Source organism: Nipponia nippon, unplaced genomic scaffold (assembly GCF_047370975.1).
Source record: "Nipponia nippon isolate SJK-2023a ecotype South Korea unplaced genomic scaffold, ASM4737097v1 scaffold_6, whole genome shotgun sequence".
Classification (NCBI taxonomy): Eukaryota; Metazoa; Chordata; class Aves; order Pelecaniformes; family Threskiornithidae; genus Nipponia; species Nipponia nippon.
Window position 1 is genome coordinate 9,313,213 of NW_028262380.1, and position 26,672 is coordinate 9,339,884.

A 26,672-nucleotide genomic window follows, 5' to 3' on the forward strand; every position below is an offset into this window, starting at 1 on the left:
TCCAAAATCCTATACGCTCCACTTTTTGGCTCACCCAGTCATAGACCCCATTTGGGTCCATCTTGCAACACATCCATCTCAGGACGTGTTTAGGAACTGGAAACTTTGGCATTTCTAATCCTGACTTTATCTGTGCGGGTGATTTGGATGTAGTCACTTTTACTGGGGCTCAAGAGGGTTTCCTCCATGCCCAACCCTGCTGCCGGTGGGATCTGCTGGTCTTTTCTCTGTTTATTTGCCAGCTCTAAAATAGCTCATCTGATCCTGTTTCTGCTTCTGCCATCCGCTGGATGAGAAATCATTTCCTTTGGTTAGAAGACTAATGTCTCTGTTATTTTGAGAATCTCCTGATACTGTCTCATCCAACTGTTACACTGTTTTTACAATGTATGAACTCACTCCTCTTATTTAAGCAAAGAATAAACAGGAGAAAACCCACCAAAAAACCTGAAGTGGAACTTTATATTGAAGTCAGGCACAGTGAAGGGCAGCCATCCGTGCAGCAGCAGGCCCTGAAGCACTACCCACAGAGAAGGTGCAGGATACTGCCCATCTGGGGAACCTCTGCTTGTAAACCCCTGTCCACGCTAAGGGAGGAGAGACACGGAGCAGAGGGCAAGACGGTGTGAGCCAAGGCAGCAGAGCTGCGGCACCAACCTTAGTGCCTGATCCCGGGAGATCTGGTAACCCTTCCCCGCCGGAGGAGATGGCTGCTTGGCAGGATCAGGCCCTGCACCACTGACACACAGGCTGGTGCAGCCCCCAATGTCACCAACAGTCCTTTCTCCGTCTCCCACTGGACACAGCCACCGAAGACCTGATTCGGAGCCTGCTGCTGCCAGGGACAAACCTCCCGCTGCTTGCCGAAGGCACTGCTTTGGGACAGCAGTGATGTACTGATGTAACAAGCCGTTAGAGAGCTAACCACACCAGCATGACTTCATTATAAAGTTTACTGCTGCTGACTGTTCCTCTGACACCAGCATGCCTTTGGGGGACAGAAAACCAGTCCCACCGTGGCTCCTTCCTCTGGTCTATGTGCCTGTCCTGAAAGGAACAAGGAGAGAAACGCAGCTGAGCTTTGCTGGTCCCAAAAAAGTCTTGCTAGCAGGTAGCCACTGCTGATGGGCTCATGCCATTACCATCCTGGCTCAGCCACCTCTCTGGGCCAGACCTTCCAGCCTCTTCCCAGCAGAACTAAATTTTCATTAAATAATTACGCAGATTGCTCTCATGAGGCTTTTTCCCTGTGTGATGCCTTACCCCTGGGTGCCCTTCGAGCCCCTTGGTCCCTCAGGGCAGGCACTGGTCCAGTGGAAACCTTTGCTGGAGAAGCCGAATCAGCAAAGTGCAGCAAACCCCAGTCCTGCAGCCTTTGCACATCCAAGGCAACCAGCTACATGGTGTGGATGTGCGGGGAAAGCAAGATCTGGGGCAGAGGGACAGCACAGACACGTGAAGACGCCTTCAGCCTAGAGCAGTGGTTTTCAACCTGTGGGCTGAAGGCTCTTAGAAACCCCAGGGTTGCATCAAAGGGCAGTAAAATTACCCCAAAAAAGGCAAGCTGAACTGATGTTTCAGCTACAGCTGCAGATGGAAAACCACTGGCCTAGGAGAGTCCCCTCACTGAAGTCACTCAGAAAACTGATGTAGATGAGCAAGTCCTCCCCAAATTCCTTGTGCTGCATGTGTGTAGTTGCATGCAGGCAGCTGCCCACCCCGTCCTGACTGACATCTCTTGTTACCCTGCAGCAGAGGAGCTCATGGAAATGGATGATTCGGGGTCAGTGTACGCTGGCATTCTCAGTTACGGCACTGGCTTTGTTCTCTTCATCCTCGTGCTGGTCATTGTGATTATCTGCAGGATGAAAATGCCAAACAAAAAAGCCATGAACACCCCCACTGTACAGAAAGTCTCCAAATTTCCACTCAAGAGACAGGTAACAGAAAGTAGATACAAGATTCCTATTCCCCCCTATGGTCATCCCTCTTTTTTTTTCCCCCTCCTTGAAATTTTCTCTCTAGGTGAGAAGGTCTACCAGAAAAACATTACCCAAGAGGGACATAAGTTGGCTGCTGTCAGGAGTTTAACCCTTTTATTAATTTGTTTCTGTTCCAGTGGAGCAGTAGCTGGTGGCAGCTGACTCTTGGTTCATGAGCAGCTCCCAAGCCACCGCATTTCTGTCGCCCTTGTCCAAGAGAGGCTGGCAGTGCAGCCATGGATGCCACAGAAAGCACGTCTTGCAGGGGAACAGTTTAGTCCAGGCTCCCTGGTGGAGCGGGGATTTGGGGAGCAAGAGCATGTTTAATTGTGCTCGGTCCTGCTTTCACAGAGGTCACTGGTGACTTGAACCAGTTCTCATGGAGGTGGGAGAGGGTCCTCTTTCTCCATGCAGTTAGAGATCCTCTGCTGCATAATTGCAGAGGGGCAGGAGCAAAAGGCACCGTGTAAAACCACATAGTGAAGAATACAGATGTCACTCCTTTGGCTGCAAGCTCGTGGTGGGCATTTACAAGGCCAGAACAGAAGTCACTCCATAGCCTGTACATGTCTATGGGGATGCACACAGAGCAACTGAACAGATTACACCTCCTGCCTGCTGGAGGGCACTGGCTGACCTGTCCCGCCTTTCCACCAGCTAAAAACCTGACCACAGGTGCCTACATCAGTGCATTTCTGCAAGGATGGGGGGAGAGGTGGAGCAGGGAGGGGATTTCCCATTTAGAAATTACCAGCAAGGTGTCAGTGAGCAAAGATGGCTCAAACCCCCTCAGTGATCCATCTCAGGCACTGCCTTCCCTGGGAATACAGTTGGCAATAACACTTCATTTGCTCTACCCAAGCAGGTGTCGTTGGAGTCCAACTCTTCCATGAATTCCAACACGCCCCTGGTCCGGATCACGCGTCTCTCCTCCAGCGACGGGCCGATGCTGGCCAACGTCTCTGAGCTGGAACTGCCTCCTGATCCCAAGTGGGAATTGGCACGCTCTCGGTCAGTCAACTCACGGTTCAAGGTCCCCTTGCCTCCCGGGAGTGTCACCACCCCGGTACCCACTAACGCGCCTGCTTCTTCCTCCCTCCAGCCTGACCTTGGGAAAGCCACTTGGCGAGGGGTGTTTTGGCCAAGTGGTGATGGCAGAAGCAATTGGGATTGATAAGGACAAGCCAAACAAGGCCATCACGGTTGCTGTCAAGATGTTAAAAGGTATGGGGAGTCCACGGAGGGCAGAACAGCATATTGCGCTGGGATTTCCTCTCATTCCCTCTCTTTTAAGTCTTTTATACAAACAGATACAATAGAAGAAAGCAAGAACAGCCTTTCTTCCCCTTCACCCACATAGCCTGGGGGTGAGGGCTGTCTCCTTGGAGAGCAAGTAAAAGTGCAAATCCCATCAGGAAAAGAGAATGGGAATTAACCCAGTTCTCTGCCAAGGGGTAATAGTATCCCTGAGAAGAAGGGGAACCCCCTTCACTTCCAGCCAGCTCTGTGAATCAGCCCGCTCCTTACTCCTCCTGTAGCCAGCGCTGCCTGTTCTAGCAAAAGCTTATGCAACAAGCTCAGGTGGAGTTTGCAGTAATTTGCTTGACAAACTCCTTCTTCACTGAAGAAACTTGATCCCAAACTCCTGAGAGGTTAAAGAGAGGCCAAAAATGGGGGAGTCGTTGGGTGCCTTCGGCTGAGTCTCTGTTTCCCATCCTTCCCCCGCGCACAGTAACCACAGACAGCACACAGACCTGAGGAGTTCAGCTGGAGCAAGCAGGGCGGATGCTCCAACAGTGAGCAGCGTGGGTTTGAGGTTACACGGGGTGACATCTTTAAAAAAATAATCTTTAAAAAAATAATACTTTTGATCAGAAAAGGATTCTTTTAATTTACATTTCCTTCAGTCCATTCTGAAGTTGTTTTTGGAAGCAGGAACATTTCCATCTTTCCAAACCAAAGCATTCGTTTGGGGAGTTTTTCCCCCATTTTTCTACTTATACTTTTGTAGAAAAATTAGAGCTTTCCATGAAAAAAATTCGTTCCTTCCTCTAGTCCTTCTCCCAGCTCTGACTTTCTCCCATCCTTAACTCTCTGCCTCTGGAGATGAGGGAGGGAGACAATTAGAAATGGAAAATGGTGCCAGGTACCAAAACTGACTTTTTTTCTTTAATACTTATCAGGATGAAACAGAAGAGGAAGGGTTTTATTGATTTCCATATGACATTTCTTTCCGTCTATTTGTTTTTTCTTCTTGAACAAATATTCTCTTTTTTTGAGATAGTATTTTTTGTTTTTATTTTGATTCTTCTTCCCAAAGTAGAATAAAAACAAGCACTGCCATATTTTGAGTACTGTTTCCCTATCAAAGCCCCGCATGGCTATGCAGCAGTTCTGTTAACTACTTCACAAAACACTTATTTTCTTCCTGACATTTTTTTGCTTTCCTCTTGCTTTCTCCAGATGATGCCACAGACAAGGACCTTTCCGATCTGGTCTCTGAGATGGAAATGATGAAAATGATTGGGAAGCACAAAAACATTATTAATCTCCTCGGTGCCTGCACGCAGGACGGTATGTAGCAAAGCAGCCCGGTGCTCGCAGGGCCGTGGGAGGCTCAGGTTTGACTGTCCCTTCTGTGTAACTACTCACTGGCTGCCCAGAATGTCCCAGAGGAGATTTCGGTGGTCAGCTGTTCCTCCGCTGGATGCTGATGTGCCCTTGCTTGCAGGACCGCTCTACGTGTTGGTGGAATATGCGTCGAAGGGGAACTTGCGGGAATACCTCAGGGCACGTCGCCCACCTGGCATGGACTATTCCTTCGACACCTGCAAGCTGCCGGAGGAGCAGTTGACATTTAAAGACCTGGTTTCCTGCGCTTACCAGGTGGCCCGTGGCATGGAGTACTTGGCATCTCAGAAAGTGAGTTGAGAAATCTCATGTGGTAGAAGCATCAGTCAGACCTGTGTGTTCAAAGGCATGCAGTGCTCTGTGTGTGCGTAGGACAACTTGGGCAAAGCGTTGCAGGCTTCTCCCTTTACAGACCAGATTTTTCAGTATAAAGTACTGGGTTTTTGCAGAAGGCTTTAGCTGTATGCAGAAGTTCCCATATGCCAGCTGCATCCATGAGCCACGCAGCTGCACAGCTCTCGCTGTCACCTGCAGGCCTGTTAGCATCCCCAAAATGCATACAAAAGCATAAGCAACCCAGACCTTGATGCAGTTCCTCAGCAATTCAACCTCTACCACTCGGAGAGGTAACTGGCTTTCCTGGTTTCGTCAGGCGTAGAGTTAGTTTTCTTCCTCGTAGCTGGTATAGCACTGTGTTTTGGATTTAGCTGTCGACTGGGGTTAAACCACAACGCTGGCTTTCAGATGTGCGATCCTGAGGCTCGGGCAGCAGTGGTCAGGGTGAGCGTCACACCAAGTTGTGAGCTTCCACCGTGGGAGACGTGATTTTAGACAACAGTCAGGAGCTGCATGCACTCCTGTCCCCTTCATCTGCCTTCTGAGATCGCTAAAGATGCAGAGCACCTACGAGGAAGCTGAGATCCTGGGTGTAGCTCACGTGTTTGTGGCTGTCACCAGCTTGGTGAGGAGCAGAGCTGGCGGTGGATTTGGCTCGATACATGGCCGTGCCCAGGCTGCTCCCTGGGGAGCACTTTGCTGGCGTTGAGCCGGCTGCTGCGTTTGCTTGCATCATACCCTGGGATTAGTCCTGATTTACCCTGACATCAGCAAGTGGAGAATCAGGCCTGGGGTTCAGCAAGCTGTGCACCAGGCGGCGTGACTTCTTTTTGCAGGCAGGGAGCACTACAGCAAGAGCCAGGTCAGCTTCAGATGTCAGATGTGTTCGTCCTGTGACTGCAGCTCAGGGCGGATGGTTCGTGATGGCTTTAAACTCCCTTTCTGCAGAGTGCAGGCTAATTTAGCTTCTTTCTCAGCTAACAGCTATGATGTTGGGGGTTGGACTAGATGACCTTTAAAGGTCCTTTCCAACGCAAACCGTTCTATGATTCTATGTATTTTGGATGTATTGGGGATATGTTAATTTGAGGATTTTTTTCCTTCAAACATCAGCCTGCACTCCTCTTCTGGGCAGAAGAGCAGGGCAGAAAGACAGCTTCACGTCCCAATAGGCACCCACAGAAGAGGAGGATTGGCTTTCTCATCTGTGCATCCCCTTTGGAGAGAAAAGACACGCGGCTGTGTCAGCGCTGCGGCTGCCGATTAGGTGTTGCTAAGAGGTGGCTCCCACCGAGCATGCATGATGGGGCAGTGACACAGAAAGCGAAGAGTTAAGCAGTGCCCGCAGCTTTATGAGCTTGGGAGTCAATGAAACGGCAGCTTATAAACCAGACGGTGCTGTTGGTTCCAGGCGCAGGCAGCTAACAAGCCCTTATTTATTGACTTGCTCACCTTTCACAGTGCATTCATCGCGACTTGGCAGCCAGGAACGTGTTAGTCACTGAAGACAATGTGATGAAAATAGCTGATTTTGGCCTCGCTAGAGACGTTCACAACATCGACTATTACAAGAAAACCACCAACGTAAGTACAGAGCTGCCAAGCACGTGCAGTTCTCCTTCTGGCAGGGAATTCGGCCGTCCCTGCAGCAAGTGGCCCTTGTCGCACATCTCCCTTTCTAGAGAGGCTTAGGAGGAAGAAATCTGCCAGTGGCCTCATCCTGTGAGGGGCTGTAGATAGGATGGCCCCAGGAGTCCACCCACCCTCCATTTTCTTCCTGACAGATACTGCTGGTGCTAGCAGCCGGTTGAGAGATCTTGGCTCTGACCAGGAGGCTCTGGACTAAGAGAAACCAAGGTTTTTACCAAAGGGAAATGGAGCCCTTTCCAGTCTGCTCCACTACTGTTCCTAAAAGTCCCAAGGAGCCAACTTCTGTCCCACCAGAGCCCTTGACAGAGGAATGACACTTTTTGTGTACCTGGAGCTACCGGCTTTCATGCATTTCTCTCTCTTTTCTACAACTGAGCAGCTTGGCTCCACTACCAAGGGTGAGAAGATGGTCCCAGACAAGGGCTGAGTCCCGGAGTTGTTTAGATTTTCTGTAGAGATGAATTTACAAATGAAGGGCTGGAGAGAAGACCTGTGTCTTGGTTCAGAGCCCTGCAGCAGATGCTGAGCTCTAAGCAAAAGCCGCAACTGCAACGGAGTGCAGAGATGGCAGTGGAAGAGGTTGAGCATATTGCAGAACCTGAGGGTCTTGACACTGCAAGGGGTCTAAATGTCCAGGCAGTCCTACAAAGCCCACCATGCCCATACAGATCCTTTCCAGTATCTTAATTGCCAGGATTTCTTAATCATAAATCAATAAAAATTATTGGGAATTTTAATAGTAGATCAAGTGGATTTTCCCTGTTTGAGCTGTGTTGGACAGCTGAGAGAATAATCCCATTTGTGCATCCTGCCTATGTCCCATCTCTAGTTGCCTCCCCCAGTGAGACAGTGGGTCAGAAGAGGACAAAGCCCTCCCATAGTCAGGTTATGCCTCAGACATGAAACAGTCGTTTCTGACTCCCTCCAGGGGCCAAGCAAAGCCCAAAAGAATGATGATTAATCTAGTCTTTATTTCTCACATGTGATGGCCCATGTTTATGACCCTGATGTGGGATGTTCCCCTGGAAACTTGGGATCAGGCTTCCTCCTTTATTCTCCAGTGGGATCAGGATATGATTCTTAGAGGATCTGGCCCTTGCCTTCACTCTTGGAAGTTTCCCTTCAAGTTCAGCCTAAGCAGGGTTTGGACTTGGAGTCAAACTGCTTCTTCCAACCAAAGAGATGGAAAGTGTTGTCCCATGCTCTGCTGCAGAGCTCGCTGCATTTCTGAGCAATGAATGCTGCTCCCATGCAAAGATTTAGAGGCTCTGATATGTTAAACCTGCCTTGGCAGTGAAATACAGTCCTCTTACAGAGAGCATTTACTGCAAAGATTGTCAGCGAAGATCCAGGGATCAAATGCTCTAATCTGTTTATATGTGGCCACTACTGCTTTGCCCAGTGACCGGGAAGGCAGATGTGGTTGTTAATGAAAATGTTTCAAACTGGATTAGAAAAGCAGATTCAGATGGTGCCGCTGTGGCTGGGGGAATATGCTGATGGGATGTTCCCATTGTCTTCCTAATTACAGGGTCGGCTGCCTGTGAAATGGATGGCTCCAGAAGCCTTGTTTGACCGGGTCTATACTCACCAGAGTGATGTGTAAGCGTACTCGCACTTCTAAAAAAGAATAAAATGTCAGGGAAATCGACACCTATAGTATCTTAAAGACAGACATACTGCTAAGCACGAGCAGGGCTTGTTCACTGCTGGGGTGCCTGGGGATGCAAAAGCAAATTAATTGATTCCAAGCTGCAGCTTAGCACACGTGGTTTTATTTTACCGTTATCCAGTTGCTTTCATCTGAGGATGTCTAGTGAGCTGCTGAAAAATTATTGGAAGGCAGGCAGGTATTTCTTGTCCAGTTTATAGATGAGGAGATTCATCCTGCAGTCAAAAAAAAATCCGTGCAAGAAAACCTCCATGTAAAAAAAAATACCCTCAGCTTCCTCCACGCTTTGCCCCAGACAGTTACGCTTCAGCTGAGTACGTGGGATGATAAAATATTCTGTCTGCCATTAGTAGAGTTGATCAGAGAATATTCAACAAATATATTCTCGGATTAATTTTGCCGCTTCATGTATTTGCCTTTATTTATCTTAATCCTGTCTTGTCTTTTTTGGTGCCTCTGCACGGTAGGCAAACAGCAGAGCCTGCCTTAACGTGTAAATCTGTATCACATCTGAACTTTGCAAGGACTGAAGTAGCTCAGCATGCACGCTGGGTTTTTTATTTCAATATTTGGTCAATAATGGCATTTTTACAGTAATTCAGCAGCCAGCCTGCCTGTTCCTCAAGGCTCACCGCTTGCAATTGGACAAATGAATCTTTCTATTTCTGTATTTTTCACATACTTTGGCTTTTATTGATCTTAAATCATAGTTTCCATGCTTAGGTAATGCTGCAGCAGGCATGACAGATAAATCAAAGCTAGAGAACGGGAAAGCGAGCGTGCATGGAAGCAAAACAGAGACAGATAATCCCTGTTTTTAAAAAGAAAATGAAGAAGGCAAGAGATATTTTTCAAAAAGAGGACTTTTAACCAGAGCACAGCTGCGGGAGTGGAGTGTGTAACATTAGTGCTCTGCTGATTTTTGTTGGGGTATTTTTCTCCCAGCTTGGCCAGTGAAATGAGTGTTGTAACAAGCAAGTTTTGGTATCAGCTTGCACAATTAGTGGCCTGTGGTTCCAAGCCTGCAATTCAGTGAAGCTGTGCATGAATAATTTGATTTGTTCCATTCAGTGGAGCTGGTGGAAGACCTAACAAAGAGCTGGGGGTAATAGATGGGCTGTCACCTATCTGATTAAATGCTCATTTCAATTTCAGACTTGGTGCCTGGGATTTCTTTGCTATTGAGTTGGATCAGCAGAGATCTCCAAGTAACTAGTAAAAATGGCCTAGGCAATTAGTCATGCTATTGATGACTTTGTTAGCTATGCATGGCTGCACAGAAATAAAGCTGGGCGGGGGGGAGGGGATATAGGGGGGGCTTGAAAAAAACCTCATTGAATTTTAAAGATCTTTCTTTGGTTTCCAGCTGGTCTTTTGGAGTGCTACTATGGGAGATCTTCACTTTGGGAGGGTCTCCGTACCCGGGAATTCCTGTTGAGGAACTCTTCAAACTCTTGAAGGAAGGCCATCGGATGGACAAACCTGCAAACTGCACCCATGATTTGTGAGTGTGTGGTGGGGGGATGACCTCCTTGCCCCACTCCCCCTTCCCTCTGCAGCCAAATACCACCCCAGACCATGGTTCAGGCCGGTGGGACATCCCCACCGTGAGATTGTGGAGCTGGCAGCGGGTAGGTTTACCTACCCCGACACATTTCGGCTCAGCTCATGACTCATTTGGTGGGTGGCAGTTGGGGGTGCAGCTCTGGTGTGTCATCTTTAGGATGGTTCCTCCTCCTCCTCCTCCCCGAAGCTGGCCATGCGCCAAGGCCACCATGGCTGAAGTTGTGTTGGCCATAGCTGTTCCCTCAGGCAATTTGGAGGTGGGTGGGCAGGCAGATGGGTGCCTCTTAGCCCCACCATGGGTGACAGTCCCCTCTCCCATCTCATGCAGGTACATGATCATGCGGGAGTGCTGGCACGCCGTCCCCTCGCAGCGGCCCACCTTCAAGCAGCTGGTGGAAGACCTGGACAGGGTCCTCACCGTGACGTCCACCGATGTGAGTGTGGGGGGGTGCGGGGAGGGGTCGCTCGGTCCCCAGTGTGGGGCACCCACCATTGATGGGTCTGTCACCCTGGCAGGAGTACCTGGACCTCTCGGTACCCTTCGAGCAGTACTCGCCGGCTGGCCAGGACACCCACAGCACCTGCTCCTCGGGGGATGACTCAGTCTTTGCACATGACCTGATGCCCGATGAGCCCTGCTTGCCCAAGCACCCCTCCTGCAACGGTGTCATCCGGACGTGAGGACACCCCGGGCGGACGGACGGATGGACGGATAGACAGGCGGGCAGCATGCCCACGGAGGCACGAGGGTGGGGCGCCGAGGATGAAACCGTAGTGAAGGATCTTCTAGTGGAACTGCGTGGTGGTGCCCGGAGATTTGTGGTGGTGTCGAACTGTTCAGGGTAAAAAAAAAAGAAAAACTTTTTTTTGTTGGGTTTTTTTTTTTTTTTTTTTTCCCATTTGCTGTATAAAAAGTCAAGAAGCACTGTTTGGCCTGAAGGAACTAATCTATTGCCAAGATGACCTATCATATATGATTTTTTTTTTAATTTTCCGTTTTTTGTTTGGGTTTTTTTGGTTTTTTTCTAAGCAGAATGTTGAACCTGGGGGGCGCTGACCTCCCAGCCTCCATGCTTGCATTTCGAGTGCCAGAGTAGCCGTTCTGTGCCTGCAATACGAAGAAGAGAAAAAAAAAAAATCTTCCTTTTTTTTTAAAAAAAAAAACACAAACAAAAAAAAAAGTGTAAAGAATGTAGAAATTCTTTGCTTATGCAATCTGTACATGAACCTTTTTGGTGGAGCTGAAAAGCCACGTTGCCTGCAGGGATTCATATATTTATAAAAATATCTATATTTTTGTTGTCGTCGTTTTTATAGCTTCATGATCGTATTACCCAGCTACATAGAAGGAATCCTTTTTGGAAGAAGAAAAAAAAAAGTGAAATGCAAATCGTCATGGAGAAAGGAAAAAAAAAATGATAAAAAGAGACAGTCAAGCCATCTGAAATGGCGGTGCTTCGGCCAGGCTCGGCGGCTGCCGGCCCTTGCACTGGGCTGGGAGCGATGGGGCTGTGCCGAGGCGGGAGCAGACCCCAGGGACGGGCAGTGACCTGGCAGCGGCCGTGGGGGTCCCCGGGGAGGAGAGCATCACCCACCCGAGACCGGCGGGGGACCTAGCTCCTGGGTGCCCACATGCTGTCTCAAGCCACATCCCGACCTTTGGGAACAGCTATTTTGGGGGAAAAGGAAAAAAAAAAATCGCTTTTTGGGGTTTGCATAGTTTTGCTTGCCAAGGGCGAGTGCAGGGGAGCAACTCCTCCATCCAGCCCTCGACGCCAGCGGTTTGGCTCCATCTACGTGCAGTGACTCGGAGAAAGAAGTTACGGGTACCTGTAGGCAAGAGCCTTTAACTTATATCAAAAAGGTTTATTCCAGAGAATCTGTGTATATATCTATAAATATATCCTGTATATATATAAATAAATATATTAAAAAAAAAAAGAATGTATAATACTAATGCAACATAAAGCAGTACTGAGAGAGAGTCTCAAAATACGAGCATTGCAATCTAGGATATACTGATCTGGGCAAAAGAAAAGATTGTTTGTTTGTTTGTTTTATATCTTCACAGTTTTGTTTTAAAAATTGTACCTTAACATGTATATTTGTAAAGTTATTTATAGACGTTAACATATCTGTTCATTGGTTTAAATAGCGTAGCATTACTGTAAACTTTAAATTTCACCGAGTTTAAGGGTGGGGTTTTTTTAACTTATTAAAAATGGAGAAAAAATATATTAATCAAGTTTTTCTTTTGTGTTTATGGGAAATATTGAAAGAATGTATAGGTGTACAGTCCTTTAACAAATTACATTTAATGTTATAAGTATATATATATATATATATATGTATTCATTAAAAAAATATTAGTTTATCCTGGATTGCAGTGAGCAAAAGTAAGTTTATTTTTCACTACATCACCAGTGGTTAAAACCAAACAAATAGCAGCAGAGAGATGATTTTTACATATTTCAGAAAAACAGAGCCAAGAATTCTTCCATCAGTTTAACCACTGTGCATTAAGGGGGTGTGGGTGTTTATTTTTCTATTTTCAAATGAAGGTATTCTTTGTGGTCGATTTAATAACAAGTATGCAGCAAAGTGAAATGTTGACTTTGGATGATGCGGGGTAATTTTTTTTTTCCCCTTTGCCAGTACCGTTGTATTTTGGGCTTCAGAAATGCCTTGTGAGCAAAATAGCAAGAAGAGTGACACTCTTTGCAGGAGAGGTGCAACGACTGCGTAGTTCTTTTGCATCTAACTTACTGGAAAATGCCAGTGATGCCTGATTTTCTGTGTTTAAAATGCTGTGCTATTTTGTTCCTCGATGTCAGACAGCTGTTCAAAAGCACAGGAGTGAACTAGGGTATTTTAGCATGGATCAAGCTGACAAGGGGAGAGATTTGGGCTGGGGATTTTTTGTGGGTTGTGTTTTTTTTTTATTGTCCAGAAGACTTTATCTACTACCACGAAGAGGCGAGGCAAATTGCATCCTGAATTCTTTCCTTCCATTTTTCTCTGGTGCATATTACATATCAATGTTTCAGAATAACAGGATGACAGCATCTCATTTTAAGATTTATTTTTTTTTCTTCTTAGAGCCACAAAATCCTTACCCTAAAATAAATAATTTATAGTTTGAGGTTATTTCAATGGAAGTTTGAGAAGGTAGATTTCTATAGATTTTTGTTTTGTTTTGTTGGAATAAAAAAGAATTTTTTTGTATTTTCTTACAAATGTCTGCTAATTGTGTACATTCCAAGTACTCGAAGCGTTGAGTTTTCCTGTACTGAAAAAAGAAAATGTACAAAACTGTGCATGATTTCAAATGTTACTAGATATTATAAATATATATATAATTTATTGAGTTTTTACAAGATGTATCTGTTGTAGACTTGTTGACTTTAACATTTCTTATTCAATGCTTATATAGTTTTATAGCCTGGACTATTATCTTTAAAAGCTTAAAAAAATTAAAAATTCCGATTTTGTTACATTTTATACTGTTGATGTTACAATCCACAGGTTTGCATAGCGTGATTTTTTCAATGAGCAACTCTGTTCAGTTTATTTTAATACTGTATTTCTGTGCCTGACAGCTGCAGCTGTCGAAGGTGTGAGATGAACACTAAATAAAACTATTCTGCTTTTGTTAACATGGCAAACTTACTTTTACAAAAAAAAAAAAATAAACAAGTTGTTAAATTTTGGGGTTTATTCCCGGTTGTGAGGGTCCTTTGCAAAACCAGGTCTTCCAGGCTCTGGGATTTGTAGTGCCAGGAGGGTTTATTTTTTACAGTGCTGCTTTGCGAGTCCTGGCCAGCACAGGTTTTATATTCATAATAAATTTATAACAATTTTGGATCAAGGGCAGTATTATTTCTTTGGTAGTGTGTATATTTATATCCACACAAGCTGTTGTGTGCACGCAGGTATAGAGGTATTTAACCCCCACTCTCATACAGGATTAACCATATAGCAGTAGCACAAGGGCAGGAATTGCTCATTAAGCCTCTGTTACGGATTTTATCCAGACCAGGATGTCTCCCAGCGAGATCGTGGAGGTGCTCGGGACATTGGATCAGGCCTGCAGATGCTGGTGAATGTGCAAGGTCCACAAGAGGAGCCCAGTGCTAGGAAAAGGGGAAGGTGGATGCATGCAGAGTGGGCACCCAGTGCTTGGTGGGATGGGCACGAGGGACCTCATTCTGCCCTGCTCCCAAGAAGCAAGGGGAGCCCAAATGTGGCTTTGGCTTTGGCAGGGTTTGAGCAAGGGAGCTCAGTAAATCCTTGCTTTGCTGGTAGCAAATGATGCAGGGGGATGTTTCAGCTTGGGAAACATTGGGCCTATCCTACCAGCACTTCCATATAATATTAATGGATTCCTACAAGTGAACTTGCGTCCCAGACGCCTTGATTTTTGCATGCAAGTTTATCTACCTACACATAGCCCACCTACAGCAGCAGGCATTTGTAGTTTTAAGTAGCTGGGCGTGGGGGTGTATGCATCTGAGTGGGTTACATCTGCGGCACTGGGACTGGCACCACTGTTACGCCCTAGTAGAATTAAAAAAAAAAAAAAATTACATGGGGTTTAGGTCATTTCCTTGCCATTGTAAGAAAAAAACATTCTTTTAGCCCTACTAAGATGCACTGCATTGTGGGAAGAGAAGTCTTGCTACCTGGCATGAGTTGTTTCCATGCTTTAAGGACAGACTTTGATGGCCAGCCCCGTGCCCTGCCCCAGCAGGAGCGGCGTGGGCCAAGGGTTGATCCCTGGCCATCCAGGGCTTCAGTTGGAGCACAGCTAAAGAGCCTTTTGCTGGCTCGCATGCAAATGCCTTCATCATAGCAGGATGGTGAGGATGTTGTGCCCCATTTGCCGCCAGGACTTGAAAAGCAGGAGAGGGATGGATCATTCTGCAGTTAGCTGCGGTGTGTAGCATACCCATGCTTTATGGCTGCCCAAAAATAAGTTCTCCAAGCACATAGCACAGAAGTCAAAGTCTCAAAGAGGCAAGTCTCTGTCCCAACGCAGTGGCTGACCCACACATGGAGCCGGCGTGATGTTTGCTTTCCCTCTTGGGTTTCATGATGTCATTCTTCCTCTGCTGACCTTCACCCGCAGCAGTGTTTGCTTGTGGGTTAGGGAGGAGGGGGTAATATTTTACTTTAATTGCCCTACAATGCAGCCAGTTCTTAGCCGCGGATGAATATTTGGCTGCAGTGTGTGATGTGCATTGAGCAAAGTGCAAAACAATCTCAAGGAACATTTGCAAAGCTGCTCAGCTGGGCTGCAGCACTGAGCAAACGTCCCACCGCAGCTTATCCTCCCCTTCGGTGGCCGACCAAACCGTATGCCCTTTCCACATGAAAGAGGTATTTTTCAAAACAGAACAAATGTCTTTTTTTCCTCTGTGGGTGACTACACAAACAGGGCTTTGCACTGGCCCCCATGACATGTTTCATAGCAACATTCAAACAAATTACTAAAATTATGATTTATTTTTTTTTAAATGTGTTCCCATTGGTCATGGCTCCATGGTGAGACAGGGAAGATTTGGCAAGAGGAAGAGAAGTCTGAAGTCCTGCAGGTGTCAGTAAGAGATGGCAACTAGAACGAAAATAGCAGTTTCTTGGTGGCTGGTGCCATTTAAAACTTGAAGGAGGTGTCTCCTGCTAGTGGACTCCTCCGAGCCAGTTCATCCCTCCCAGAGGCTACATAACCTGCAGAAAGGGAATACGGAGACATGGGTTGTGTTGACATGAAAAAGGAATATAAAAGGTGAAAGATGGATCTGCTCAACACTGCAGAGCTACTAGCAATGGGAGGACACAAGGGAATGGCCAGAGGAGATGCGAGGACATGAAGTGCTTTCTAGGGTTTCATGGCCAGGACCATGGGCTCACCAAGAGACAGGGAAGGGATTTGTCACTCTTGCCTGTACCTTCTTCTTCCTCCACCTTCTCAGCCATGCTAGCTCTAAGCATGGTTTCACTTTCTCATGCCTCTGATTTAGTTTCTCTGTTTCATCACCATTGTGTTGTTTTTCACAAGCAGCATCTCGGGTGTAGGCAACATGTCAAGCAGAAGAAGCATTGTGCCCTGCCCCAATGAGATTATTATCTAAAACCAGGAAAGAAATCAGTGTTCTAGCACACGGTGATACAATTGGCTCTGAGCCTTGCGGGGACATTTGTGCCCACACGCACCACTGTGTGATCAGCTATCCTGGCTGGTGCCCACCAAAGACCAGACCAGAACCATTGCACCTGTCCCAGGTCCTTTTGGGGAGATCTGGCAGCATGCAGGAGCAGGGGATGGGGAAGGAAAGGATCCAAGCAGAAGAAAGATATCTTACCAAATGTGCAGGTGGGATTGGCCCAGGAATGATTTTGCTAAAGGCCAAAGTCTGCATGCATCACCCACCAACCATGGCTTGCTCCAGGTTCCTCACCAGTGCAGACAAAAGTGGCTTTGCCATCAAGGTGGAAGGACCCAGCTGGGAGGGGAGAGCAGGGAGAAGGGGCAGAATCGGGTACGTCTTCCAACAAAGAGCTATATTCAAGTAGGCACTGGGCACCAAACTCAAGCAGTGAAAGCAAGTTTGGCACCAGCAGAGTTAGGCACCTGCACACTGCCATGACACTGGGGTGCACTCCCTACACATTCGGCCAGAAAATCAGGCAGCACAAACTAAAACCGACGCTAGGCAGAACAAGATAACGCCATGGATAATCAACACACAGCCTCTCAGTCGATAACACCCCCTGTCTAGCTGTTATTACTGGCATTTAGCTAAATTCCATGCACACTCGCCTCTGGGGCTGCCTCACCACCCTCTGCATGCTCTTGGGGCATGCTAGACTGAGACAGGGGTGGAAGGTGGTACCACTGCCTTACATCAAAGGTAGGCACTGCGTTTGGGTTCAGTCCACCCTGAGCCAAAGTCAATGTGGATGTTAGGGTAATCAGAGACTTCCAAATGTTAGAGACTGTATTAAAGAGCAGGTTGCAAGCAGGGGTGGTGAAACTTGTTACCTTTTGACTCTTACTAACAAGACCTCTTGATAGCAGAGGAGCAAAACTTGAAGTATTGATGGCAGAAAATCAAGACTGAGGAAAGCAATATAAAACAGAGCACATCCCCTGAAGGCTCTGGCAGACTGGCAGAACAGGGCAAAAAACCCAAACAAATTCCTACAAGCCCTCCCTGAAGCTGCCTCAAGGAAATATCAGCTTTGGAGAGTAACTTTGCAAATGCAAAGTGATCGCAGCCTGCACAGGCATAGCACAAAGCTCTGCGGAGAAGTGCTGTCGTGCACTCCTGATGTGCTCATACACACCCGAAACGGCTGCCTGGACAACCAGGATCCAGCCAGCAGCTTGCCACTTTCCCAGGAGCCAGCGTGTTTGCTCTATGAGGTAGCTCTGGTCATACCAAAAAAGCCTGAACCCAATCTAAGAGAAATCATTTCATGTCTTTCCTGGGTAGCACCACGGGTATCTTTTTTCCCAATACAGCAAATAACTTGTTCAGAAAATGATTCTTTGTGCTGACCTTCCATCAGACACTTACCTAGCGTGCTCAACAAGGCAGAAAACCCATTTATTGGTTCCAGACAGTCGATGTCAATTTTTGCACTTCCACACCAGTCATATAGAGCAGGCAGACAAATACAATTTTCTCCCAAAGTGAAAATTAGCTAGACTTTGCAGAAGTTGTTTTCAAGCAGACCCTGGAATTAAACCTGCTTTAGTAGCACTGACAGGTAATCTCGTGTTATTGCAGGAGAGAGAGATCTGTTTTCATCCTCTTGTGCCTCCCTGCAGCGTTTAGCTCCCGCAGCCATTTCTGTCCTGCAGAAGATGGCAGACTCACAGGTGATGGTGCTTGAGGCCATTTGGGAGGAACAAACTCAATGAGCACTGATAGGGGCTCATTGTACACCTCCATTACAGCGTCCCAAAAGAATCATCTTCCTGTCCTGGCGTGACACACACACATCTTCCACACAGGAAGAACATGCACTCAAGTGCTGACATTACATGGATGATGCCCACCACACCTTCATTGTGCACCACCATGAGGGCTGAGCAGCTGGACAGGATCAGCTCTTGAATGTGTCTAATTGATTCAGTTTGGCCAGTGGCTTCAGAGGACTCCTAGTTCTCTGCCAGTCTTAAGTTTTTGCCTAATACAGCCCCCTAGGTATGTCTTCTCTCATTTGATGACAGTGAGGAGCTTGTCTTGTGCTAGCAGACAGCAGTCTGGCCTCCACTCCACACTGCCTGGCTCAGCCAAGGGAACTACAGCAGAACGTTAACTACGTGACCATGGACCTTGAGCCCTTGGGAAACCGCTGAGTAGGCACTGCTGAACACAGCAGCAGAAAGGCGCTGAGATGTTTGGGTGAAGAAGGCAGAATGGAAACCAAAGGAGAAGAGCAGAGACAGGCACGTGGATGGCGAAAGCTGAGTCATCTTCATAAGAGGAGGGAAAGGACCAAGCTGCCAGATGATTTCCTAAGAAAGAAGCAATACCTTTCCAGGTACTTATGAGTTCACACGCTGGGAATGTGCTGCTGTCAGAAAGGGGCACTCATTTACAGCCTGCACGTGAGAATTTCAAAGTCAGGGCAGCCTGAATGCCATCTCAGAGCTCTTGTTACACAAGTAATTCAGATTTCTGGTGATTATTCTTCTTTGGACAGAAACCATGCAGCCAACTCTAACCTACACAAGAGATGGAGGAGGATGGAGATTGATCTGGGCATTGTAATATGTGTTTGTGGAAACACCCTCATCAGTATATACATTCCTATCTAACACTTCTGTTGGAGGTTTATGGCTTGCACATGAAAAACTTCTGCAAATACCTCCCAAAGGCTTTTATGGTCAAACTCTTGGAGAACAACAGGAAAATCCAGAATTGGACCATCCTAATGAGACACTGCGGAGTCTCCCTCTTCAAAAAAGCCACTCCACTCAGAATAACCCTCATCGCCTCAGCCTGGGGTGTATAAACACCCAACTAATAAAAATCATCTGCCAAGCAGCCCTTCACAAACTACCCAAGAAAATATTCATACCCCAACAGGAGAAATGATAGAAATACCTGAAAATTAGGTAATGCCTTTGCAAGTATTATCACCTTCCAAATAACCCAGGAGAGAGAAGGAGGGGCTGTGCAATATACCCCTGACGACCAGGGACTTTCATCTGGCAAGGCAACCACCGAGGTCTGGAAGCATCATACTTGGCTCCTGAGCAGCACAGTGACTACTAGATAAAAAAAAATGGAGATAAATGCAACACATGTCGTGAGGCTGATGCTAAACAAACACCAAGATCCAGGCAGGGGTGCGGGTCCCAGGCTGCAAGTGAGGAAGGCAAAGGAGCTTCCAGCTCTCCTTGTACAGGCTGAGCAAAGATGTTTATGGTGGGTGAGTGGAGCTGACCAGGTTCTGGACCTCCTCCAGCCCAGTAATAGCAAAAAATTGGTGTTTCTGCAAAGATCAGTGTCTGTGGAGAGGGTGTACCTGGAGCTGTGCCAGGTGGGCATCACTGCCCTTTTCTCTGCAACAGTGTTTTTTTCTGCTAGTTAACAAATCCATAGTTATTAATATATAGTTATATCTATATGCTTGCTAGTTACCATTTCAGCATACGAGCATACGAACAGTTCTGCTGTTAGGTAAATATTCTGGGAAAATGTATGCTTTTAATATTGCTTACCAGTTTTATTGACGTTTACTACTAAGATCGTAATTCTGCCTTAAACTGGAGGAAGTCTCAGATGGGCTGAAACATTTTGGATACACCTCTTCCACCTCCACCTATGCCTGCTCTAATTAGCTCGTGATGAAATTTTTCATTAAAAGGGCATAGGAGATACATGCACACTCACCCCACATTTTATTTTGATTCCTAATTATTATTTATTTGTGAGGATCACATTTTTTTCTCTTTTTAAAAAACAAACAGGATTTAAGAAACCTGAGCCAGTGGGAGCCTTTGGATACCAAGACCATTTCACGCAAAGCCGCACTATCAGCTTTCATTCTCTGAGAGTGACTTTAATGACATTTTCAGGAATTAGGTTTGCAAAAGCAAGACTGTTATTGGATATTCAGAAAACAGAAAGGTAAGTGCTGTATTCATTACAACATTACAACGCTATGTTGGCACAGAAATAGTCATGACTTTTCCATCAGCCTTGTACTTAAATATAGAATTTAAGAAATTTTTACAAGGTAGAGAAAGGGCAAGAAATTATTGGCAAGAGGGGTGGTTCTGAGGTTACAGAATCCAAAATAATTTTGGTTGGCTGACCAAAAGCTAATTAATTTTTCTGAATGCACCACAATCCTCATGTAGGTGGTACTAACTCATATTTGCCTTCCCCAGATCGGTGTATCACATAGATTTTATGAACAGGGAAGAATGTAACAGCAGTATGAGCCCAAGGAGAGAGGGCAGCTCTCCAAAAGGGAGACACTCATCATTAAAGTCAATCTTAAGAAACCATGTAAAAGGCCATCATTCTAATTGTTCAGCAAAATCTCCAACAAAGCCAAGAGAGGTTTGCTTGTGTGGGAGGGACTAGAGAAATAAGGCCTCCGTGCATGTATGAGCATGTAGAACAGGGCAGAAAAACAGTTGTTTATGCAACACTAAAGTTGAGAAATGAAGCAGTCAAGCAATGCGGCGTTAGGGTTGAATGCTCAGCTGTAATGTTTCCTCCCAGTATTTAAGTGTTGACAACGGTGGTTTTGCACATCATTGTGACTCCATGCAATAGGCAAGATCTGTGAAATATGCCATAGTTGGCTTGTTCCATGACAAGTCAACCTGTGATTATCCTGCAAGGGGAAAAAAACACCCAACACTTTAATCTGAGACCTCACCATCCTTACGGCCTCATGCTTTGTCCTTGATCTCCAGGTCTGCATGAGCTGTGCCTTGGTGCAGGGGTCACTTCACACTCTCAGCAGCAGAGAATTATGCCTAAAATAAGGCTGTCACTTAGCTGACCACAAAGTGTTTCTATCTGGATGCCAGCATCCAAATAAGAGTCTAAAACTGTCATCGCTGGTTTTAGCTCCTGCCTGCTCTGCAGATGGGCACCAGGGAGCCGAGTGTCCCTCACTGCCCATGCAGCCCCGCACACAGCACATTGCAGGACCAGCCTTTCCTATTCGGTATCTCCTAGGGAAGCTGTGTCTGCACGGCAGTACCTGATTTTTCATTGTTCACTCAGTAATTAGCTGTTTGGTGGCTCTTGATCTAGGATGCTCCTCATAGCTGACACATATCAAGCCAACTGCCCCTTCTTGCAAGCATAGGAGCACCTGAAAATGGTGCTGCAGATATTTTCTTACAAAGTCCACATCATGTCTCAGGATTCAGCTGTGCAAGACAGCCAGGGCAAGCACAGTCCTATGGCTTGTCATGAGAGCTTTTTTCTCCCTTTCAGAAACGAGAATCTCTGGCTACAAAAGGACAGATCTTCCAAAGCCTTTCAAACTTCCCAGCTTATTTTGCATATAATTCCAAATGATCAAACCTAATGCTGATCTGACCTTTGTTTATTTTTCTTTCCTCAATGTCTGAGTGAGTCGTTTGGCTCAGAAAATGGATTTAACTATCATTTCAGACAACTGCTAATTACAGTGACTGAAACCTAATACTTAATTCCAGCCTCAAAGGAGCCAATGATTCACATTAAATATCAGATGAGGCGAAACATCTCAATTTAGTCTGGCTATACGTTTGTCAGATTTCTGTGCAGAATGAATGCATGAACAAGATACTACCAAGACAGAGGAAATCAGATATCACCAAGCTCTCAGTAACACTCACGGAGCGTAACCTACGCCATTCGTCTTAGGTACCTTGAAGTTCAGGCACTGATGAAGCAGATTTCAGGTGGGACATCTAATGTGCAGACAGCGTGAATTTCAGCAGCGAAATAAATTATTAATCATCAATCTCTCTATTTTCAAATCTTAAAGGTGCTGAAGCAAGAAAGACTTTTGCAAATTTAGTAGAGCAAGAGCAATGCAAGCTGAAGGAATGATGTGAATTTGCAGCACGTCTCCCAGGTACACAGAGGTAGACAGGGTCCAGTGACAAGTGGGGGCACAAGAGGGGCTTTTCAGATCTCTACGTAATCTTTTAGGATGGTGCCAAAGCTGCCAAACTTGAGATCTAAGTTTCTACAGCTAATTACTGCAGTTTACAGACACTGAAGCTAAGGCACATGTTTTCAGAAGGGCTGAGAGCCCAGGCTCCCAATATGGTGCAAATTAAAGCAATAGCGTCGTTAACTATCTGGTCGTAACACATTGCAGCTCTAGCCCTAGGAGCCCAGGCATGGGGACCACACTGGCATGCAGCGGAGGATTAGCTTCTGGGCTCCTCCACCTTCCCGGTGAGGTGGCAGAGGTATTTCATATTTTTTGACCACTCCCTTAAAAAAGGTAAGACTTACAAGCCAAAAAAATGGCAGTTTACTAATGCCAACTAACATTTTACTAATTACCAACTAACACGTGGATTTAGCTGGCTTACCTTCAAATGTTCAGGTTTGAAACTTCTCACCCTTTCTTTTTACAGGCATTTTTCTGCCTAACATTAAACCTCACATTATTCAGCGTTTGCTTCCAAAAGCCAAACACTGCCATTTGAGGGAGCTGCAAACTGGACACAGATTATCCCAGTAATCCCATGTACAACCATCCCGATCAGCTCTCTCAGTGGGAAACTCTCATACGCAGCATTTCAAGGGTTCGGGCACATCCCAGCAGTTATTTTTCCTGCAGTCCTGCTGCATCTGTGACTCTTATGCTGGAGTACGCCTAACGCATCCAGCTGCCCTGGAGCCAGGGCTTTACCTGCGCTCATTCACCATAAAACCCTGTTGTTCTGTGGGAACATCTGCTCATTTGTGCTCCACCCAAACACCCCACACATTCTTCAGAAATTTCTCTTTCTACAGGTCTGGTTGCTTTTTGCTAGCAGCAATGTACACTATTGACATGCTAAGAAAAAGTATTTAGCAGAAGGGAAAGTGCGTTCCTCATAAATTATTCTCACTGCAGGATCAAGAGGAGCAAACTAACACTCCTGTACTTTGGGAAAGCTGTTTGCAAAAGGAAAGGAGCTTAACTGAGTCAGTTAAGGTGAAATACCTGCCGTTGCCTCTCCATGATATGCTTCAAAAAGCGTTTATGGCAATTTACCCAGGTCGCTACGGGACTAAGTGACGGGGTGGCTGTACAGCACCCTGGGAACCGCATTCCTGCCCTGTGAATCCATGCTCAGTGAGGCACCAGGGAACAGCTTTCTACTTGTGCTTCCACCTTGGCTTCTGTGAAATGGGCTGTGAATTTGGGGCTGGTGTCTGGCCAACTCTCTTTCCTTAGCTCCCTGGTGGTGTTCCATACCTGACACTAAAGACTGAATTTGCATGGAAGAGCGAGAATCCTGCTCTGGTGGGTGTGGAAGACGACACTCTGCTGTGCTGGGCAAATGCAGGATACGGGATTTATAGCAGTTTTCTATAGACTCCCACATTCACAATTCCAGCCCAAAGAAGCGGACTTTTAATTCTTATTACTTTTCAGTCTAAGTCACCAGTTGGAGCTCTTTTTATTTGACTTTTCATTGTTGAATTTGGAGGGTACTTTCCAAGGACCATTTACAGCTTTTCTTCGCAACTATAAAATCTAAACATCATTTAATATCACGACCCCAGCATCTGAGGTTTCAAAGAAAGGAAGCAAAGATGACAGTTACCAACTCTGCTTTTCACTCACATTTAAGATAGTGTAATTTTTTTTTTTTAAAGACAATTTTCAGACATGAAAATAAGTTTTGCAAAACTAGCTAATGGTTCAGTTCTGACTGCACTTCCCCACCCTTCCTCCACTCTGACACTGGCGTTGCTTGGAGTAGAACAGACTTTCAGATGTGTGGTGGTGACTGGCCACTAAACTCTCTGTGAGAGGTGGTAGTTCAGTCACGCCTGGGCTTCACACTCGATCTGCAGCCACATGAAAGCAAGTAAGTAACAGTGTAATATTTTACGGCTAGTTGTGCTGAATGTGTTGCTAGAACTTCTTCTCTCGGATGACCCAGTGCTCTTCTTCGGGGCTTCATTTTGAGTTTGCAGTTTCTGTGTGTTTTTCTCATCAGGATGCAAACAACAGTCTCTGTCTGAGCTAACATGAACAGAAAGCCTTTCCTGGGCTTCTTGGGTTTAGTCTTACTATTTTATTTAAGTATCACAAGCTTGAGATCTCATGGCATTGGGCAGCGCACAAATGCATGGCACCCAACCCCTGCCCTCCAAACGGCTGCTCCGGCAGGGGCTGAGATGGAAAACCAGGCTGTAGACAGCACCAAAGAAAGTCAGACAAAGAGCACAGGACCTCCAGCGCCCAAAAAGCCCAGGTCTGAACTTCAGACCCCTCTAGTTACATCCCTGCAAACCTTTTTACTTAGTCCTTTATAGAGTTACCCAACTGGTCTGAGTGTTAAGCAAAAGGGGTCATTTGTAGGAGCTACCTTCAAGCCAGATGGTTACTCAAGAGTTGCCTCTGGTTGGATGCTCAGTGTCAGGGAGGTTTGGTGGACAAAGTTTCTGTAAAACCTGTTCAAACTGCAGCAGTGCGCTTCTTCCCTTTGCTCCTGCAGTTTCAATTAATCTGACTTGATTTAATCTCTCATAATTGTTCAGTGCATTTTTATTTAAATTTGCCTCCAGTCTCCAACCAATTAGCACATCCATACATAAGCGATGTCGGTACCTCAGATCTCACTGGACTCCCTTACTCGCTGTTTCATCATCTTCAGCTCCTAAAATGCTCCAGGTGGCTGCCAGAAGCTGAGCAAGGGCATTTCTCCCTCAAATTCCAGACTGAGTTGTGAAAAACCTTTTGTGATCATGAGGACTGCCCTGAAACAGCTCGGCATGCGGGGAAGCCCTGTTAAATCACCCTCAGAGCCATGCATCTTATCAGCCATGCTTTTCCCCTGTGACTGTCCAAAGTGGCTCCCGTAGGAAGCAATGTGCTGATTTTGGCTTGCGGGAGAAAGTTAAGGCTGAACGACTGTTACCAAGTTGTCTGAACCCGGTTCCAGCTCCGTCTCTGCCATGTTTAATAACTTCCATAAATTACTTAATTTCTCTGTAAGATTAAGTGGATGGTTATGCATGGCTCTCTGGCTTCCCTGGTACCAGACTGATAATACTGGAATTTCAGCTGTGAACAGGGATGACCAGCTGATAACTGCCATCCAGGTACAGGCTGCAGATGCATGTGGGGGCCCTTGCGCCCATGCTGGCCTTCGTTAGGGAAAGAGTTTGGTGAAACAGTCTTCAAAACCCACTTTCCTGACTCAAGCTAGAAGATTTACCAAGTCTCTTAGAAGTGTATGCATTGCACAAGGTTAGGCCAGCAAAAACAAGAAATGAGAGGCCGAGCACACACTTCTCAGCTCCTGCCTTTATGCCCACAATGGCCTTCACCACCTTCTTAATGCCTGCATCCCACCAGCCCTGATGCTGGAAGAGTCACTGAGGGAGCAGCAAGTTTTTCTCTAAGTTCCCCCACTGTTCCCACTAACAATGTTGTTGAGAAAAATGGGTGAATGCTCTCCTCTCTAACAAAATTCTCCATAAAAGTGGCTGGTAATTACAACCATAATGAGCACAGACACCAACTAGAGATGAATCAGCTATGTACTCTTTACTTGTCTGGAACTACAGATTATGTCTACAGTGGAAAAGTTCATCTTAGAAAATATATTCGTTAGCGTGATTAGATCAACACCACCACAATATTCAATATTACTTTGCCTTTGGCAGCAGCAAGGACGGCTGGGCAAAGCAGCATTTAACATGATGCTAGTCAAGGCATGTCAGATAATTTACTTTCCAACACAAGGCCGTCTCCCACAACAGACAAGCCATAGCAAAGGAACCAGTTTCAGTGGTCACTGAATAAATGAAAATCTTTCTGAGGTTATATATATGGGATGGGTCAACATCCCCTCCAGTAGGAGCCTCTCATAGCAAGGCCAGTCCTACGCAATGGCAGCTTACAAGAACAAGCCCTAAAGCACCATGCCACTGGCATCAACCGGAGCTCTGCACACTCCCAGCAAAGTCTGAAATACAGAACTGGGCATTGCTGGGAGCTCTAGCCTGTCTGGGGAGCTCTTGGAAGTTGGCTTGCAGCTAACTAGCAAGGCACACCCACTGCAAAAGGTTTCTGGGACACAAGAGCAGCCTGTGTCTGTGCCACAGCCATGCTCACAAGCACAATCCTCCTGGGCCTGCCCCATTTCTCTGTCCACTTCCCCAGACCTGGGGCACTGTATGTACCCCAGTTTCCATCAAATTGTGCTTCTTTCACTCTGGTCATGCTTTCTCAAAGCTGATGTTGTGAAGGTTTCAGTTGCAAATGCTGTCTCATATTATTCACTTAAAAAGTAAACGCTCCCTCTCTGGTGGTTACAGGCACTCTATCTGTGCAAGCAGAGAGTAGATGAGGTGCAAATGCTCTAGTTGAGTATCCTACATACTCAGGAATAGTTTCTTGCTCTGAAAGAGCTAACAAACTTTGCTGTGCCTGTAAGCTGTTTCCTCAGGTTGCTTCTTATGCCCCACACACACAGAAAAGCGAGAAGTGTCTGTTAGGTCAAAAATACACATGCAGACCCTGTAACGCATTCAGGAGATGTAGAGAGACCTAATATCTCACAAAAGTGTATTACTGCAGCAAAGAAACTATTCTTCAACCATGGCAGAAATCAGCATAGG

The 26,672-nt window shown here is 46.2% G+C and overlaps 1 protein-coding gene across 5 annotated transcripts in view; it reads left to right on the forward strand.

Annotated features, from left to right (window-relative positions):
• Window positions 1–13,701, forward strand: part of FGFR3 (fibroblast growth factor receptor 3) — a 58,187-nt gene extending 44,486 nt beyond the window's left edge. For 2 of the 5 annotated variants that reach the window (XM_087736291.1, XM_087736293.1), the window contains exons 8-17: window positions 1,753–1,940; window positions 2,845–2,993; window positions 3,085–3,206; window positions 4,446–4,556; window positions 4,714–4,904; window positions 6,411–6,533; window positions 8,131–8,201; window positions 9,638–9,775; window positions 10,166–10,271; window positions 10,354–13,701. In XM_087736291.1, coding sequence (XP_087592417.1) covers window positions 1,753–1,940; window positions 2,845–2,993; window positions 3,085–3,206; window positions 4,446–4,556; window positions 4,714–4,904; window positions 6,411–6,533; window positions 8,131–8,201; window positions 9,638–9,775; window positions 10,166–10,271; window positions 10,354–10,518 — 1,364 coding nt within the window. In that variant the 3' untranslated portion in view covers window positions 10,519–13,701. Of the gene's footprint in view, window positions 1–1,752; window positions 1,947–2,844; window positions 2,994–3,084; window positions 3,207–4,445; window positions 4,557–4,713; window positions 4,905–6,410; window positions 6,534–8,130; window positions 8,202–9,637; window positions 9,776–10,165; window positions 10,272–10,353 lie in introns of all 5 variants that reach the window. The other 3 variants (XM_087736292.1, XM_087736294.1, XM_087736290.1) reach the window with 2 other exon arrangements.
• Window positions 13,702–26,672: the final 12,971 nt, after the last annotated feature.